The 20,105-nt window shown below is 36.0% G+C and overlaps 1 protein-coding gene across 1 annotated transcript in view; it reads right to left on the bottom strand.

The window, feature by feature from the left end:
• Positions 1–20,105, bottom strand: part of LOC108134620 (thyroid transcription factor 1) — an 88,824-nt gene that overhangs the window by 28,712 nt on the left and 40,007 nt on the right. Inside the window, exon 5 of the mRNA XM_041708540.1 lies at positions 10,357–10,508. Coding sequence (XP_041564474.1) covers positions 10,357–10,508 — 152 coding nt within the window. The remainder of the gene's footprint in view (positions 1–10,356; positions 10,509–20,105) is intronic.

The following is a 20,105-nucleotide window of genomic DNA, read 5'->3' as shown; positions in this document are numbered from 1 at the left end:
GCTATATGATATAGTAGTCCGATTTTGATGAAATTTAAACCGTAATTCTGAAATATTTAACCAATACTATATCTCGAAGAACTAAAAAAAAATTTTAAAAACTCCAAAGTAATAATTTTTTATTTATTTTTATGGGAGCTAGTATATGCTTTAGTTGTCCGATTTTGATGAAATTTAAAACGTAATTCTGAAAGATTTAACCATTGCTATATGTCGAAGAAGAACTAAACTAAAAAATTGAAAAACAGCAAAGTTATCATTTTTTTCATTTATTTTTCAGATTTTTCCTATGGGAGCTATATGCTATAGTTGTCCGATTCGGCTCGTTCCGACTTATATACTACCTGCAATAGAAAGACAACTTTTGGGAAAGTTTCATGCAGATGATGCTGATCAAGAATATATATACTTTAAAGGGTAGAAGATGTCTCCTTCACTGCGTTGCAAACTTCTGACTGAAATTATAATACCGTCTGCAAGGGTATAATAAGTGGTAGCCAAAAATAGCAAATGGTATTTTTTTTAAGGCTGTGATGGAATCTGTCCAACAAAAGTGTTAGGCAACTCTTGTAGAAATCCGCTTATGTTGCCCGACATAGTTCAAAAATTTGGTGTACACTGCTTATGCACGATTGGCAAATATCGACTTAAGGAGCTATCCATTGTGGGAGATGAGCCGCAATGGTAGAAGCTTAAGAAGCTATCATTTTTAGTTTTCCAGATCGCCGGTAAGTTAGAATTGATTTGATTCAAAATTTGTTGAAATAAGTAAACGCTTTGCAGATTTCTGAAATCTTACCGGATATTTTCTAACGATAATTGTATTTATTTTTTAATTCAGAGGCTAATTATTTTAATTAATTAATTAATTATTTTAGGCTAAAACATCGAAAAAGTTATGAAAAAAAAACACCAACTCTTTTAAACCCCATGAAAAGGCCAAAAACACTAAACCTATAAAATGAAATTAAAAATAGAAAACAAATCTAAGCTCAAAGTCAATCACAATCGATTAAGCGTCGCTTGTGATCGGTTGTGTTTATCTACATCAAAAGATGTATTTATATTCTGCTGGCTCTGCGATACAAACATGCATGCTAAATGTGCAGGATTTATTGTCAAAGTTCTGCAGGGAAATGGAACTTGAGATGCTTTATGAATCACACTCGTGTCGGTTTTAAGAATCTTTTTGGAGTACTTAAGCAAATGATTGAAGGGCTTAACGCGGTAATCGAACAATTTAGGTGTAAATAGCTGCTAAGTTAGTACCTATGCGGTAAAAAAAAACCGAGGCCATTAAAACGGGCACTTTCAGTTGCAGAAAAAGGAATCTGCCCCAATTTAAATTTTAAATATTTGTAACAGGTTTTTACCGGCACCTAGCTCATCAGCACCTGTAACTGAAGAAATTTTAGAGCAGCCTGCTGGATCAAAAGCTTTACAGCAAGCTCTTACTAATGGTACTGCGTGCTCTGGAGTACTCTCTTCATCAGAAAGTCGGAGTAAAAATATTCAAAGTGTTTAAGGTGTTGGTGGTGGTAAAAATAAACTTTCAGTTGTTCTTCATAGGAAACAATTGTTTGTTACTCGATTTACCCCCGAAGCCACAACTGATGGTGTTATGGAATTTATTCAAGAAAACTACCCATATCCATCATTACAACAATTGAAATTTTCATACGCTCGCAAGATATCCTCTTTTAAAAAATCTGTTCCTCCATTTGCAGCTCAATTATTCGATAGTTCCTATGGCAGCTATATGATATCGTTATCCGATTTTAATAAAATTAAAAGCGTAAATCTGAGCTGTCAAATTATTAATTAGTCGATAAGAATTTAAAAAAAAAATTACAAAATAAAAAAGTAAATTTCTTAAAGTTTTTTTTCATGTATTTTTCCTAATATTCCTATGGGAGCTATATGTTATAGTCGTCCGATCCGACTCGTTCCGACATATATACTACTTGCAATAGAAAAACAATTTTTTCATGCAGATAGCTTTAAAACTGAGAGAAACGGACAGACAGAGGGACGGACGGAAGGACAAATGGACGGACGGACAGACGGACGGACAGTCGGACGAACAGTCGGACGGACAGTCGGACGGACAGATGGACGGACAGACGGACGAACAGACGGACGGACAGACGGACGGACAGACGGACGAACAGACGGACGGAAAGACGTTCATGGCTAGATCGACTCTCCTAGTCATGCTGATCAAGAATATATATACTTTATGGGGTCGGAAAGGTCTCCTTCACTGCGTTGCAAACTTCTGAAAGGGTAAAATACAATTTTTTGATCTGATAATTAACTTATAATAAAAGAATTTCTTCCAAACAGATAAAGAAATAATAATCGGCCTCCGATTTGAAAGTCTGTTCCAAAAAACTGTGCACTTCTACGTTTCTAGCATGTGAAGTTTCCTAGGATGAACGCTGACTCCTTAGCCATTAATTAACATGTCTTCACAGAAACTTGGCTGAAACCAGAGAAGTTTTCCAAGTACCAGAGCACCGATACCTTCCCACAATGGAATTGACAATTTCCCCTGCCCTGCCCTGATACCTATTCCCATTCAGTTTCTCAAACTAAAACAAAATGCTTCCGTAAATGTGTCTTTAATAGGCTAAGCTACAAGATTTCCGAATGCAACTAAATAATCTTATACAAATGCATGGATCTGGAAAGTACCACTGAATTATTCTATAGCATTTTAAACACGGTTTTTAATAAATGCGTCCCGTCAGTCTTGCTAGAGGACATAAGGGTCTGTCTGTCTTTGAAAGTGGCTTACGCGAGAACTTTCAAAGCTTAAAAACTAAAAACAAACACTTACAATAAGTACCAAAGGACAAGCAAGTCATCTGATTTTTCGAAATATGTGGTTGCTCGGTCGGATTTAATGTTCTTAACAGTCAATGCTATTCTATGTACTTGAACCGGAGTAAAACCGAAATTTCTAATAATCCGAAGCAAAATTTGTAAATGTCAAGCGAAAAAACTCCGCTTTGCGTTCATTAGTACGATTAAACTCTGACTCTGAAATTGCTGATTTATTTGCCAAGTTCTTTCTTGTCTAAATTAATTACAATTTGTACAGGTCAAATTGTATTTTCTCCCTGGTTCTAACAGAAAGTTTTCTTCTAAAGGATATGGAGATCACAACACCAACATACTCTCCAGGGCCGGACTGGCTTCCTGGGTGCGTGCTTAAGTCTACCTTAAGTCTACCTCAACATCAGTGTTTCCAACTAACTGGAAAGATTCTTAAAAACGCAGTTTCCAATTCTGAGACTTGCTAGGAAGTAGGTCTTTATTTTTGTTATTATTTTAGCAAGGACCGCTTCGTCTCCAGCACATGATCCAAGAATTTGTCTTCCCGACAAAATCAAATACCAACGAATCTCCACTCCATGAGGTTGACTTTTTATCGAAATCAACGGTAGCACTAATTCGTATTGATCTCGCCGCCTTGCTTGTAAACAACTTGCCGAGGCCAAGGCAGAAGTAAATTTCCTCATATGGAATATGTCGCCCGTTCAACTCCATACAGTAACCAAGATAAATGGCGGTTGGCGTGCTTGTGGTGACTACCAAAAACTGAACGCAGCTACTTTACCAGATCGTTACCCAATAGCTAACTAGCAAAATTTTACTGAGCAACTTAATAGTTGGAGAATATATTCATATTTGGATTTGGTTAAAGCATATTACCAGAACCCTATGTCCGAGCTGGACATTCCGAAAACTGCTACTTATACCCCATTTGGTCTCATTGAATTTCTTTACATGTCTTGTGGCTTAACGTGGCGTGGCGTTCTACGCAAACATTTCAGAGGCTTATGGAAAATATTTTCCGGGGAATTGACTAGGTTTATTGTTATATCGATGACATATTGATCATGTCAGATTCTATATAAACTCAGAAGTACGTTTTCTCAATTTTGTTATTAACAGTAATGGGATCAAACCACCAATCGATCGAATTGATGCCATTCAGAATCACCCTCACCCCGACACTATTAGCCAGCATTGTTAATTATTATCGTCGGTGTATTCTGCATTCATCTTAAACTCAATCACCTTTGTCAGCTCTGCTTAAAAAGTTTTAAAAAAAAATGACCAGATAAGAATCGAATGGGCGCCAGAACTTGTAGTTCTACTGAAAAAAACTACAGTACTTATGACAGAGAATTACTGGCTATTTACAAAGCAATTAAACACTTTAGGCACTTGATCGAAGCCCGGAATTTTGTCATCAAAAGTGACCACAAACCTCCTATTTATGCAACTGCGTCCAGAAAAGGCATCACCTCGTCAAGTTCGTCATCTCAATTTTATATCGCAATTCTTAACAACCATTGTTCACAAAAATATTGGAATGTACTGTGACGTATCAACAGGTCAATTGCAACCATATATTCATAAGCCTCTACGCCAACAAGTATATGCATTCATCCATAATTTATCGCATCCAAGCGGCAGAGCCACTTTTCGTCAAAAGTTTGTCTGGCCGCACTTGAACAAGGATGTGACCACTTGGAGCAGAAACTGTGTAGACATAGAAATCATGCTTTTGCTTAACGATGATCGATCGTTTTACACGTTGGCCAGCATATTCACACCACGGCCTATCATCCCCAATCTAATGGTCTTGTGGAAAGATGGCATCGATCTTTCAAGTCAGCGTTGATGTGTCAAAGTGGTACTCCCTGGCCGCCACTTCTGCCGGCACTTCTCTGTAAAATGTGTTTAAAGGATGATTTAAAGTCATCAGCCGCAGAAATGTTATATGGAACTCCACTACGTCTTCCAAATGAATGAATGCTTTTGACACGGAGTCCGATCCCACGACCTTTATACCAACATTCAAAAAACACATGCGGCTCTTAAGGCCTTCCCTTCACTCATAATTTTATGCTTATCCATACAGATGCTCTTTAACAACCTTTGGAACCGCCTTACATTGGTCCTTATGAAGCCATAAAACGGCACACAGACAATGTTTTTATAATAAAAGTCAACAACAAAGCGACGGCAGTATCCGTGGATCGACTTAAATCAGCCCATTTAACTATGGATAATAATTACATGGATTCAACAAATCGAGCAAAAACTATGCGCACATATTCTAGACAAAAGAATCCACTCGTGACGTCCGCAATTAAGGAGGAGTACTGTGGCGCCCCGTATTATCCCTGTAGCGGAGCCTAATAGAATTAAATTATATAGTTAGGCAACTTGTAAAAGACGAAATAAAAGATATCTTAGCTAATTCACTTTCGTTCGGCAGCAAGTAGAATAATTTTATTATTATTATAAATTAACAATTATTATAAATTAACAATCTTGGCATTTTTGACATACCAAATACTTGATTTGAAGTTTGTTGCTCTGTTGTTTTTTTCTGTGGCTTACAAATTTAAAACCGACGAAATTCTCCAGAGATGAAACCTTGAAAACCTTGTTGAAGAATAATCTGTTTCTAGTGAAATAAACTATCGATGACCGAAATCAGTTAGGCAGAGCTGAAATAAAAAACAAATTTGGAGTCCATTCATTTTTTCCAAGCTGTACCCATGGCAGCTATGGGATATGATCGTCCCATCGGCTACATTTTTGAAAATGATCAGTGTACTTACAAACAAAAATTCAAAACTCTGGCTTTTACTCTATAAGAATATTCGACTTAGAACCGTATGGTCAGTATGACAGATATATGGATAAAGTCAACAGAATTTACTCAAACTCAAGAGATAGGCTAAAATACTATAAAAAGATAATTTAATAATCAGTGATTTATAATTAAATAAAAAAAAAACACAAAAAGAAAAAGGAATGATGTGGTCGAGTGCCCCGACTATCAGATTCCTGTTACTGAAAATAGTCGCGTTCTAGGTAGCGCCGTCTGTCGGCAAGTTTACGGTAATGCCCATAATTATTTGTTAAAGAAATAATAACAAATAATAATTAATTTTTTAACTTTAGAAAAAACGGATAAAAGAGTGGCTGAAATCGAAAAATTAAAAAAGATTATGAAAACTAAATATATTTTGGTTTGGTCTGGAATGGTCTTTTAAATTCTGATAAAATTACCATATTCCACCAACCCAAAAGTTAGCAGGTCATTGTAGTTAGGACTCATTCAAGCTGATTGAATCGGTTGAAGCGGTCGCTCTTTAGAACGCTTCCATCTAAAACTATTTCAGATACGACCTTGCCACTTTCACAGGATATTTTTAAAATTGTAAACTATCGATTAGTCCAAAAGGAAAATATAAATGGATTTTTAAAAAAAAACAAGAAAGAAAGCAAACTTCGGCAAGCCGAAGTTCATATACCCTTGCAGCTATTGCATGAATTAAATACTTTTGAAAACATTTAAATTATGATTTACTTGAGTATATGCTGAAAAACATTGAAACTATGATGATTTGCAGCTCAATTATTAGATAGTTATTTTATATATTTTTATTATTTCTATGGGAGCTATATGCTATAGACGTCCGATTTTGATAAAATTTAAAACATAATTCTGAAATAATTAAACATTGCTATATGTCGAAGAACTAAACAAAAAATTAAAAAACAGAAAAGTTATAATTTTTTTTCATTTATTTTTCCGATTGTTCCTATGGGAGCTATATGCTATAGTCGTCCGATTTTGATGAAATTTAAAACATAATTCTGAAATATTTAACCATTACTATATCTCGAAGAACGAAACAAAAAATTAAAAAACAGAAAAGTTATAATTTTTTTTCATTTATTTTTCCGATTGTTCCTATGGGAGCTATATGCTATAGTCGACCGATTTTGATGAAATTTAAACCGTAAATCGGAAATATTTAACCATTACTATATGTCGAAGAACTAAACAAAAAATTAAAAAACAGCAAAGTTATAATTTTTTTCATTTATTTTTCCGATTGTTCCTATGGGAGCTATATGCTATAGTCGTCCGATCCGGCTCGTTCCGACTTATATACTACCTGCAATAGAAAGACAACTTTTGGGAAAGTTTCATGCAGATAGCTTTAAAACTGAGAGACTAGTTTGCATATAAACGGACGGACAGACGGACAGACGGACGGACAGACGGACGGACAGACGGACAGACGGACATGGCTAGATCAACTCTACTAGTGATGCTGATCAAGAATATATATACTTTATAGGGTCGGAAACGTCTCCTTCACTGCGTTGCAAACTTCTGACTGAAATTATAATACCCTCTGCAAGGGTATAATTACACATGTATAGCTCCATAAAGCTTCCGAGATCTCAACATTCATACCGACTGACATGGCTAGATCGTCATGGCTATTGATCCTGATCAAGAATAAAATATTTTATAGGGACTGTTTACATACGTTTCAACGATTACAATATACCTTTTTAATCTACGAGTAACGGGTATAATAACAAATAACGATATAAACAAAAATTTTAAACAGATACCACCACATCAAAAGTACCTATAGGGTGACACACGAAAAAGATGCGTTTTTAAATGAAACTAGACAGTTTTTTCATTAATCTTAAAAAAAGGCGTCTGTGCTCCAAATATTCCGAGGATAAAAAAAAATTCATAATGTTACATGGGATAAGCATTTAAGAATTTAAATATTAATAGCTCAAAAGAAATTTTATTGCTTATAAAAATACTTTTTTTCGATTAATGACGTACAAATGTGGCATTCTCGATGAAATTAGTGAAACCGCAATTTGAAAAATTTAAGATATCTTTGAATGTGTGTACTACATTTCATTCAAAATAACATACATTTTATTTTATTTCTTTATTTTCTAGATTTGCGTCAAAATGTATATCATATATTATTTTAGCTTCCTTAGAAACAATCGGCTAATAATTTTAAAAAATTATGACTCAAATTCTGATTATATAACATTTCAGAATTACGATTTAAATTATTTAAAAGCCAGCCGACTTTATTAATTAACACCCATAGAAAAATTAAAGATTCAAGATAAAGTAATACCATTATTTTCGGTTTTCACGAGTATGTTTTTATACCCTCGCAGAGGGTATTATAATTTCAGTCAGAAGTTTGCAACGCAGTGAAGGAGACATCTCCGACCCTATAAAGTATATATATTCTTGATCAGCATCACTGACGGCATCACATCAGCATCATGGCCGTCTGTCCGTCCGTTTATATGTAAACTAGTCTCTCAGTTTTAAATCTATCTGCATGAAACTTTCCCAAAAGTTGTCTTTCTATTGCAGGTAGTATATAAGTCGGAACGAGCCGGATCGGACGACTATAGCATATAGCTCCCATAGGAACAATCGAGCTATATGCTATAGTCGTCCGATTTTGATATAATTTAAACCGTAAATCGAAAATATTTAACCATTACTAAGTGAGGAAGGACTACACAAAAAATTAAAAAACAGCAAAGTTATAATTTTTTTCATTTATTTTTCCGATTGTTCCTATGGGAGCTATATGCTATAGTCGTCCGATTTTGATATAATTTAAACCGTAAATCGGAAATATTTAACTATTACTAAATGTCGAAGGACTAAACAAAAAATTAAAAAACAGAAAAGTTATAATTTTTTTCATTTATTTTTCCGATTGTTCCTATGGGAGCTATATGCTATAGTCTTCCGATTTTGATGGAATTTAAACCGTAAATCGGAAATATTTAACCATTACTAAACGTCGAAGAACTAAACAAAAAATTAAAAAACAGCAAAGTTATAATTTTTTTCATTTATTTTTCCGATTGTTCCTATGGGAGCTATATGCTATAGTCGTCCGATTTTGATATAATTTAAACCGTAAATCGAAAATATTTAACCATTACTAAGTGAGGAAGGACTACACAAAAAATTAAAAAACAGCAAAGTTATAATTTTTTTCATTTATTTTTCCGATTGTTCCTATGGGAGCTATATGCTATAGTCGTCCGATTTTGATATAATTTAAACCGTAAATCGGAAATATTTAACTATTACTAAATGTCGAAGGACTAAACAAAAAATTAAAAAACAGAAAAGTTATAATTTTTTTCATTTATTTTTCCGATTATTCCTATGGGAGCTATATGCTATAGTCTTCCGATTTTGATGGAATTTAAACCGTAAATCGGAAATATTTAACCATTACTAAACGTCGAAGAACTAAACAAAAAATTAAAAAACAGCAAAGTTATAATTTTTTTTCATTTATTTTTCCGATTGTTCCTATGGGAGCTATATGCTATAGTCGTCCGATCCGGCTCGTTCCGACTTATATACTACCTGCAATAGAAAGACAACTTTTGGGAAAGTTTCATGCAGATAGCTTTAAAACTGAGAGACTAGTTTGCATATAAACGGACGGACAGACGGACAGACTGACAGACGGACAGACGGACGGACAGACGGACATGACTAGATCGACTCTACTAGTGATGCTGATCAAGAATATATATACTTTATAGAGTCGGAGATGTCTCCTTCACTGCGTTGCAAACTTCTGACTGAAATTATAATACCCTCTGCAAGGGTATAATAACAAAGTTATAATTTTTTTTCATTTATTTTTTCGATTGTTCCTATGGGAGCTATATGCTATAGTCGTCCGATCCGGGTTTTGGAAAAGTTTTATACACATAGCTTTAAAACTGAGAAAATAGTTTGCGTAGAAACTAGACAGACGGACGGGCGGAAAGACGGACATGGCTAGATCGACTTGCCTAGTGACGCTGATCAAGAATATATACTTCATAGGGTCGGAAATGTCTCCTTCACTGCGTTGCAAACTTCTGACGAAATTTCTCAAACAGTTATTCTGCGTGATTAACTCCGATATTAAAAGGAAACTCGCGTAAGTGTAATAGAGTTTACAGGGTCCAAAATTTCGATTAGGCCCAGTGGCGAAATGATGAATTAGGTCTGGAGAAAAAATGCATTACTTTAAGCGCAAAAGGGATGGATTACATTTGCTGTTTTTATAAAAAATATGCTAGCCTACGGAATTACAACTCAGTATACGTTCTTTGAATTCTATATTGAATTGTAATTGGATCCGAAGGTGATTCGGTTCTCGCATACTTTTCCAATTACTCGTAATGCAGATTGTATACGCCGTACATTGCAGGGCGTCATTGCCTATGACAAAGTAATACAGGCTGTAAACCATTTTCTCCTGATTACTGAAAGAAAAATAATGCATTCGTAACCGATTTCGTAATGGCAAATTACGCCTTTGGGTATTTGTATTAGGCTTCTAGAGCAAAATTTTGCAGTTTAAAAATTTTTTAAATTTATTTTATTATTTCCTAAATGGTATTCTCTATGTTAATAGCAACAGATTAAAAAAGTATTATACTAACCTGAGCTTGCGTAAACAAAACTCTCCGTTTTCTTCTTTGAGCCAAAGGAAACTGTAGCGGTTTTGTATCGCTTACACTGCATGCTGCTAGTCCACCCATATTTCCCATATGGCTCATTGTCCCACTGGCTGATGAACTCATGAGGCGAGAAACTGAAATATTGGTTAAGAAACAAATGTCTATAAGTTTTTAGTCGAAAAAAAAAGGTAAACTATTTTCAAGGAACTCTTTATTGCTGAGCAATAGAGATTGCGTTCCGACAACATCTGTAATCTAATAAGCATTGATAACAATGACTGACAATGGCATGTCTTTGAATCATTACAAGAATGGATACAAACGGAGATTTGACTGAAACCTTTTCTAATCAATTTCCAGACCTAAAGCAAATCTCGTTGTAACAGAAATCGGGTTTGTTATACCCGTTACTCGTAGAGTAAAACAGTATATTCTAATCGTTGAAAAGTATGTGACAGGTAGAAGAAAGCTTTTCCAACCCGTAATTGTATATATTCTTGATCAGGATCAAAAGCCTAGTCGATTTAGCCATGTCCGTCTGTCTGTCCGTCTGTCCGCTTGTATGAACGTCTAGATCTCGGAAACTTGAAATTTGTATAGACAGACAGATAGCGGGGAAATATGCGTCAAAGTGAATCAGTATACAATTTTAATTTTTACCGATGTTTGCTCAATGCTTACAAGATATTAATTCGACATTTGGCATATCGATATACTATCGTGGGGAACCATCAAATTATTACTATTTTAAAAAGAATTTGTTAAAAAAATTAAAAAATAAAAAAAAAAAATTTAGTATGTTTTTTATGTTTTTATGGGAGCTATATAATATAGTCGTACAATTTTGATGAAATTTAAAACGTAGTTCTGAAATACATATTTATATATATTATTATACCTTGAAGAACTCTGACACGTCGCTCTGACACATGTTTGACCGTAGGTGTTTGATTTTGAAAGTCTGCCAGCGAAGATAATCGCATGGGAAAGGAGGCAGACGACAGCCAGGCGAAATTGAATTTTGGAACTGAACTGCATGACATGATTGGAATAAGTCTGTTCGGTTTGTTCTCTGAGCTGAGCGGCAAATTTTTCGTACACAGAATATGTTTGATCATACTTCAAATTGAGGATGGATAAGGTGTCAGCGACGTTTTCGCCCGCAGCAACAATACATTTGGCTTATGTATAGTATGCTTTCTCTATTTCTCCCATCCCATCCCATCCTCTTCAGTTTATTCAGGCGTCCCACAAGGGAGCCACCGTGGCCCACTTCTTTTTACATTATTTATTTATTTTAGTCTTGAGAAAGTTGTGTTTTCTCATGTACGCAAAGGACGTTAAGTTAAGCCTGCTAAATAGCCATACTTCCCTCCGTTCAGAGTTACAAAAAGACCTCAATGCTTCTCAAACACGGTGTTCTGTAAGTATATTAAACTTAAATATCACTAAATGCAAAGTAATGACATTTTATCAGGTAAACCCACAATATGCCATGTATACGTTAGGTGGTTGTGAGTTTAATAGAATTTTGGACTCAAAACTTAATTTTTCTGAACATATTACTTCCATGGTAATTAAAGCCAGGGGAGTGCTTGGATTTATAAAATGGTGGTCTAAGGAATTTGATGATCCCTGTGTCCCGAAGACTTTGTTCATGTTCGTCCAATTCTGGAGTATTGCTCACCAGGTAGGAGACCCCATTATAGTATACATAGTACCGGATAGAAGGTGATCAAAATTACTTTATACTTGTTGCACTACGGGGTTTTAATTGGGATGCAAACCTAATCTTACCAATTTAGGGCATAGTTACACTTGGGTTGCTTCATCGCGTCATTGCGTCTGTGGCTAGACCCAGTTTTATTTACAAAAGTTTTGTAGAGGCAGATAGAGATGGGGGAAAAGTGCGTCAAGGTGAATCAGTCTACAAAATTTTGATTTTTACCGATTTTTACTATATATTTACTCCACATTTGGCATATCGATATACTATCGTGGGAAACTAGCTATCGATCGAAAACAACGACAAAAATAGCCCTTAAACAAAGGCAGGAGGATTTTTCTTGTTCAGGCTATTCAACCGCAATGAAGCACAGGTGTCAAGTGTAACAGGCTATTCTGATTCATTGCGACTATTCCGATATCAATGGCAGACGTGAGTTAGTGTAAGTAGGCTAAAAAACATTTGTTTGCAGCGCCATAGACAATAGCTGCAACTAAATATTAAATAGACGGAAAATCGTAAAAATCGCTAGAGGGTGCTGCTCGCACTGTGGCTAAGACCATATTCAAACAGACGTTTTTTGTGCAACAGCGACCACATTCTGCGTTAGAGACCAAATTCAGCAACAGCGACATTTTCTTCCACAAGAGGTAAGTGTGCTAGGAAAAAAAAGAAACGAAAAGTCGCTTCAACAATATTTTATCTATCGGATGATACAACAATTTTCCAAATTGAGCTGTTATTGTAGAAGTTATGTGTATGTTTCCGCCTATCTATCCGCCATATCTATCAAAAAAATGTTCAAAATCGAGCTATTGTTTTAAAAGTTATTAGACCTCTATTTATTTACAGTGTACTTCCGATTGACCTCTGTTTTTATACCCTTGCAGAGGGTATTCTAATTTCAGTTAGAAGTTGGAAACGCAGTGAAGGAGCCATCTCCGACCCTATAAAGTCCTAGTCCCTCAGTTTTAAAGCTATCTAAATGAAACTTTCCCAAAAGTTGTCTTTCTATTGCAAGTAGTATATAAGTCGGAATGCGCCGGATCGGACGACTATAGCATATAGCTCTTATAGGAACAATCGAAAAATAAATAAAAAAAAATTATAACTTTGCTGTTTTTTTAGTTTTTTTTTAGTTCTTCGACATATAGTTTTGGTTAAATATTTCTGAATTACGGTTTAAATTTCATCAAAATCGGACGACTATATCATATAGCTCCCATAGAAATAATAAAAATATGTACAATAACTATCTAATAATTGAGCTGCAAATCATCATAGCTTCAATTTTTTAGACATATACGCAAGTAAATCATAATTTTAATGTTTTAAAAAATATTTAATTTGTGCAATAGCTGCAAGGGTATATGAACTTCGGCTTGCCGAAGTTTGCTTCCTTTCTTGTTTTTTTTTATTTACAGTCACTCACAGTTTTAAGCAAACTCTTTTTTATAAATGTTTTCAGCGTATACTGTATATATGAATAAGACCAAGAGTGAACGCTATAGTCGAGTTTTCCGACAATAAGATACCCGTTACTCAGCCAACAAACTTCAAAATAAGTATTCCCTTTACAAAACAATCCAAGTTTAGGTGGCGCCAACTGTCGAGCTGCATATCCAATACTAGAAGCTTAGTGCGTGCAGCACCCCCACCTCCCACTAGCGATGGCAGATCGGCGGCAGAGTGGCGGTAGATAACTGGCGGTATAACTTCTAAAATATTAGCAGGATTCAGAATTTTTTCTGTTTATACCGATAGATGTTACCGAAACACACACAAAGAGATTTTAAAGTTTTTGAGTTCTCGGGGTTCACACAGACGAACAAACAGACGGACATGACTAGATCAACTTGGCTTTTGATACTGATCAAGAATATATATATTTTGTATGGTCGGAAACGCTTCCTTCTACCTACGATTAACGGATATAACAAGGTGTACATAAATTTTGTATATATTAGGAAACAAAAAGACCGCCCATGTTTCCTTTTTTTGAAGTCTTGCAGAGGGTATTATAATTTTAACATTATAGTTTTAAAATTAATTATAAAGCATATGTATATTATTGCTCTGGATCACTAGTCTCTCAGTTTTGAAGCTATCTGCAAATCTGCAAAACTGTCTTTCAATTGCAGGAAATATATAAGTCAGAACGAGACGGATCGGACGACTACAGCATAAAGCTACAATCAAAATATATATAAAAAAAATAAATTGTTTTTCAATTAAAAAAAAAATCTTTTTAACCCAGTAATTATTTTATAGGTCAGAATTACGCTTTTAATTTCAGACAATTTTTAAGTTTTTTAAGCAACATTTTTTTTGCGTGCACTTTTTGGAAGATTAGCAAGAATGGAAGCAAACTTCGGCAAGCCGAAGTTCATATAACCTTGCAGCTATTGCAAAAATTAAATATTCTTGAAGAATTCTGATTTACTTGCGTATATGTTTAAAAACATTGAAGCTACATATGATGATTTGCAGCTCAATTAATTGATATGGCAGTTATATGATACCGTTTTTCGATTTTAATAAAATTAAAAGCGTAATTGTGAACTGCCAAATAATTAATTAATCAAAAATAACTGCTAAAAAATATAAAAAACATAAAAGTTAAATTTTTAAAACTATATTTTTTTTAATATTTTTATTGTTCCCATGGGTGCTTTATGTTATAGTCATCCGTTTTTAATGAAATTAAAACCGAAATTCTAAATATTTAACCATTGCTATATCTCGAAGAACTTAAAAAAAATTTAAAAACAGCAAAGTTATATTTTTTTTCATTTATTTTTCCTATTGTTCCTATGGGAGATATATGCAATAGTCGTCCGATTTTGATTATATTTAAACCGTAATTCTGAAATAATTAACCATTACTATTTGTCGAAGAACTTAAAAAAAAATTAAAATCAGCAAAGTTATAATTTTTTTTATTTAGTTTTCCGATTATTCCTATGGGAGCTATATGCTATAGTCGTCCGACCCGTTCCGGCTCGTTCCGACTTATATACTACCTGCAATAGAAAGACAACTTTTGGGAAAGTTTCATTCAGATATCTTTTAAACTGAGGGACTAGTTTGCGTAGAAACGGACGGACTGACGGACGGACAGATAATATTAATAATAATAATATCTTTCAATCAAATTGTCTGTCGAAAATGATTTCCGTATAAAAAGAGCGTACCACTTCTTCCTACAAAGTCTTCGTCAAATTTGTATTGTTTTAAAAGATGTTTATCATTTTGGTACGAAAATTTAAGAACTTTAGTCGTGGAAAGTCTTGTCTAGATTTTATGCAATCAGCAACACAAGAATATATATTCGTGATTAGGATCAATAGCAAAAATATTGAGAAAGAAATATTTATAGAATATTAATAGTTTTAGCATATTTTTGTTCTTATTTTCATATATTTAAACAATAAGTTATTAAAATGTTGTTCATTTTTTTTTATACATCGATTGTTTCCGTAGGAATTATATGAAATAGTCGTCCGATTCTGATTCTAAAATAAAAAATATTACTACATATCGAAGAATTAACATAAAAATTTAAAAAAAAACAGCACAGTAATAATTTTTTTTCATGTTTTGATTCAATGGGAGCTAAATGATATAGTCCTCCAATCCAGCTCGTTCCGACTTATTTACTACCTGCAATAGAAAGACAACTTTTGTGAAAGTTTCACACAGATAGCTTTAAAAGTAAGCGACTAGTTTGCGTAAAAACGGACAGGCAGACTCTCCTATTGAGGCTAATCAAGCATATATATATTTTATAGGGTCAGAAATGTCTCCTTCACTGCGTTTCAATCTTCTGACTCCAAGGGTACAAAAAGCAACACTACGTTATTTATAATGAGAAAAGGAAGCGAGATTCGGCTAGCCGAAATTGCAGCTTTGGCAAAAATTAAAAATTCTTTAAAACGTCTAAATTTCGAATTATCACTATGGACGTACATATAGTGACTATATGCACCAAGAGCACATAAACTTAGAAATAAAATGGCCATTCAAACATATAACTCAATTTTGCACATAAGGTAGGTTATCTTAAACTCATATTTTAAATTAGTTTAATTTCATATTGCTAGATACAGATTTGGTTGGGAAGGTAAATTCTGCCATAAATAGAGGAGAGTGGTCGTGGCTCCGTTTTGAAATAAATTTGCATTGCTTAGGAACTATAAGAATCTGCAAGTCTCAAAAGTCTAGCTTTTATAGATTCCGAGACGACGTTCATACAGACGGACATACAGACCGACATGGCGAGATGGACTCGGCTATTGATCCCGTTCAAAAATATATATACTTTATATGGTCGGAAACGTCTTCTTCTAACTTTTACATACTTTTGAAAAAATACAATATACCTTTTTACGAGTAACGGTTATAAAAATCTTGAATGTGACTCAGTACAAGATGTTTACAAAGCCAGCTTAAAAATACCAAATAGTGAGGCCAAAGCTAAAATATATAAGTAAAGAACAAGCTTATAAGAAATATTCAAATCGCTTATATGCCCTGAAACACGGATTCAGAATTTGAGTCCTTGACACGTACGACGTTGTCCACTGAGATGTGACGTTCCATGCTGTTCCACTTGTGCCGTTGCAGAAGGGATGTTAAGTTTTCCTGATTTCAGCTTTTTAAAATTCATGATACATGGATTTTAAACGCTGCCAATAGTCCAACCGATTGATTGGCAAATGAGTTAGATCGCCCTCTGGAACATTTTTGATGGGACCTACAATAAGAAAGTGGGTAGGAGACAAGTAGGCAAGGTCAGTGTCAGGTGTATAGCACAACGGTCTTGAGTTAACAACCTCGCTAATTTGAGCTTCTTTGTTTTGATGAATCTGCGAGGATAAAAGTTGCTGCACCTCATCTAGAGCCCGCTTGACACCAAGAAAATTAATCCTGTTATTGCTGAAGATTTGCGAACATATCCCTCGTAGGGACATGAACCGACGAAGACATGGTAGGAACGTGTCTGTGCTGAGGTCGGTTACCAGTTTGAAGTGTATTGCTTATGTTACAAGGCAGACAAACAGACATATGTATCCTCTAGTTTTCATTTCATTTATTCTTGTGAATCGGTGCGATTTTAGAAGCAGTATTGGGTGTTTAACGTCCGCTGGTAATCGTGAATTGTTTAGTCGACCACCGACTCGCAGAAGGCATGTAGACAATCGGTGAGAGTGATGAGCTGGGAGCGGCTGCCAAGTGGCTTGTTCTCCGTCAGTAGATCTTGATCCCCTTTGAAACATTTCTGAGCCTTTTGAGGGCAAAGAAGGCGAGCAGCCTGGATCTCTTCAAAGTTGAGCCCTTTGCCATTTGTCAGCGGGCCTGGTTTAATGGCCTTGGTCCTTTGAATGAAGCGTAAAGCGTAAGTCACAATGCGAACGAGACGCGCAAAGCAAGAGCTTCGATCGGTGACAATAAGGCGTTCTCTTGTGTAGTTAAAGAAAGAGAAGAACAGAATTTTGTGCAGCTCAACTGGATCTTTCAGCCATGAAGGTCCCATCAACCACAGGACGCATTGCCTCGCAGTCAGCAGAATTTTCCTTGGTGTTTACATGATGCCATGCATTTCGCTGTAAAGCATCGAGTATTCCTGCCGTTCAATTTGCAACAAATGTTTTGAACATTGATGGTGTTTTCAAAAGCCATGTCATGTGTTTCGATGTTCTTGGGCTGTAAATCAGTCTTGATTGATACTTCTAGTCGACTTAGTGTGATAGTCTCGCTTTAGGCGGCGTTCGACACCGCCAAATCTTGCAAGAGCTTCTTGTAGTGAATCCAAAAACTTGACATTGGGGTCTTTGAACGGAAGTTTCACGATGTAACGCCTCTTTGAGTCCCGAGTGTGTGTCTTCAAAAAGTGTTGCTCAACTTAATCGTCATCGTCCAGCTCCCAAAAGCGTCGAAGCGATGCATGGATGTCGATACCGTGAGCATTGTTTTTGTATATGAAAGGCCAATAGTCACAATTGACGTTATGACCCATCCAAATATGGTCCCTGATTGTTTAAAATCTCTTGACCAGTAAACACGGTCCAAACGCAATCGCTGCCCAAGAGAATAACGACTGGCGCCAACGATTGATAGTCAGTGTCTGCAAGTTCCAAGCCATCAAACGCCTTAAGTGCTGAGGCATTGATTTTGTGTCTTGCCAACGTGGAGGTAATTTTGCTGAGTACGTGGGCACGTACCTTTGTTGTGTGTTCTAATATCCTTGAATGAATATCCAGTGTGCTTCAGCCTCCAGAAGTCTCAGCCTTAATTGAAGAAATATCTGACACCAAAATTCGTGATGGCAAGCATGCGAGGCCGTGCGCCTTTATGCACCACTCGGAGATGTACGACAGCTCCGATCCACTGTCCAAAAGATCACGACAGGAAGTGTGCGATCCTTTGCTGTTGCGAACGAGTACTAGAGCTGTTGGAAATGCACTTTTCCGAAGCCCTTGTGGCTGTGCTTTCGTTGCTGCTTCGTTGTTCGACGGTTTGAGAACCTTGCGCACGCGCGATGTTGCTGAGGGTCATTCTTGTATCCTCTAAAGCGCCAGGGTTGTGCTGTTCATCATCCTTCGGCTGTGTCCTGGACACAGCAGCATGCTGTAGAATCCTCTATATGTACCCAAACTTCAAGCAGTTGAAGCCCAAGGACTTGGCTTTAACAAATGTGCGTCTCTGCCCGCCCGTTAAATAAATAAATTTCGGGCAGATGTAGATCTTGTGTTTCTCGGACTTACATTTAACACAATTTACTTCATCCGTTTCCACCAAAGCGTGTGACGATCGCTTGACTTTGTTTTGTTGTGGGCCAACGTGAAAGACTTTTTTAAACTCACTTTTGCTGAGCTCAAATTCCCCCAGTGTCGGTCTAATAACTTTAGCATCGACTACCTTCAATTCATTTGCGACGAGCTTCGGCGTCAATCTTTTCCGGAATGAAGTGAATAATCCAGCAGTCCCTGTTGGTTTGACCTCCTGCATCCAAGTCGTGTACAATATCTGTACCTCCGTCTGTCACCTTGCGCAGAATTGAAACATCTGCTCTGAGAGTGTTGACGATGAGATGAGGTCTGTTTTAGCGCTCGCTAAGGCAAGTTCAGGACGCCTCATAGGCTGCATCCGTTATTGGCGTATGACGTATCAAATTAACTGCTTCGCCCGTGATGTATGTTTTCAAACAGTGAAACATTTGTATCGCCGTCAAATGCTGCTTGCTGTGAATCGTGCTATCGAATATGTTCTTGAAAGATGGCCACTCCTTGCAGTCACCAGTAAAAGCCTTGGTATGTATTTTTCGCAGCTCGTTCTGAGTTGAGTTGAGTTGAGTTCCTGTTATTATTGTAGAAAACGAACCAGATTTTCGTTTCCCAGCCCTGATGCAATAGATGCGACGTCATCAGGGTTGCCAGATTGTCTTTCGTTGTTGATATCACCTTCGCTCTTCCTTGATGGTTCACAAGCGCGATTTAGCGTTTGCTTGCAAGTACTTGTCCTCGTACCTCTCGTTGTCAATAGCTCGATCAACATACCCCTCCTCCTCGTCGTAAAGGTCCAATTTGTCGCTGACTGTCTAAAATTTCTTCCAAAATGAATTGAGTCTAACACGGTTATTTCGTCTAGTTCCCAGTTTAATCCGGCACGTGGATCTAGTGACGCCGTTAGCAAGCGCGTGATGATTGCCTTCGCTCGGCTCCTTGCTACCTTCATTAGTTTAAATTGATCCATGTAAATCAATAACTATATTTGGCGAGAAGAACCAAATATATGATAATGAATAAAAATGTTTTATTCCGTCTGTTGGGTGGACTATATTTCTTTTAGTTTATTTTCCAAATTTTGCGGAGCGCGTGTCCGGCATGTTTTCCGTAGTCTTAACACTAAAAAATCTTAAATGTGACGCAGCAGAAGATGTTTACAAAGCCAGCCTAAAAATAAATAAAAATAAATAAAAAATGCCTTCCTGCGCGCTTTATCC

Source organism: Drosophila elegans, unplaced genomic scaffold (genome assembly GCF_018152505.1).
Source record: "Drosophila elegans isolate 14027-0461.03 unplaced genomic scaffold, ASM1815250v1 contig_257, whole genome shotgun sequence".
NCBI lineage: Eukaryota > Metazoa > Arthropoda > Insecta > Diptera > Drosophilidae > Drosophila > Drosophila elegans.
The sequence above is the reverse complement of the archived record's forward strand: the minus strand, read 5'-3'. Positions and strand labels throughout refer to the sequence as shown.